The 201-nt window shown below is 58.7% G+C and overlaps 1 protein-coding gene across 1 annotated transcript in view; it reads right to left on the bottom strand.

The window, feature by feature from the left end:
• The window catches only part of EMH_0053440 (uncharacterized protein), a gene marked incomplete at both ends in the record, with an annotated part of 1,059 nt that overhangs the window by 117 nt on the left and 741 nt on the right, over positions 1 to 201 (bottom strand). Inside the window, one exon of the mRNA XM_013497008.1 lies at positions 3 to 201. Within this exon, the coding sequence (XP_013352462.1) occupies positions 3 to 201 (199 nt within the window). The remainder of the gene's footprint in view (positions 1 to 2) is intronic.

Here is a 201-nt window from a genome sequence, read left to right as displayed (position 1 = left end):
TGCTGCTGCTGCTGCTGCTGCTGCTGCTGCTGTTGCTGTTGCTGCTGCTGCTGCTGCTGCTGCTGCTGCTTCTGCTGCTGCTGCTGGAACAACACACTGCAGCGGCTGCGGAGAGGAGCCGTCGGAGACATCAATAAAAAGAAGAGACCCCGAGGCCCCCTCACGCACAGACGCAGCCCATCCACATATACTAACATCTCT

This window comes from Eimeria mitis, genomic scaffold (assembly GCF_000499745.2).
Source record: "Eimeria mitis Houghton genomic scaffold, Emh_scaff2412, whole genome shotgun sequence".
In the NCBI taxonomy this organism is placed as follows: Eukaryota; Apicomplexa; class Conoidasida; order Eucoccidiorida; family Eimeriidae; genus Eimeria; species Eimeria mitis.
Note: the sequence above shows the minus strand (reverse complement) of the source record. Positions and strands in the feature narration are given on the sequence as shown.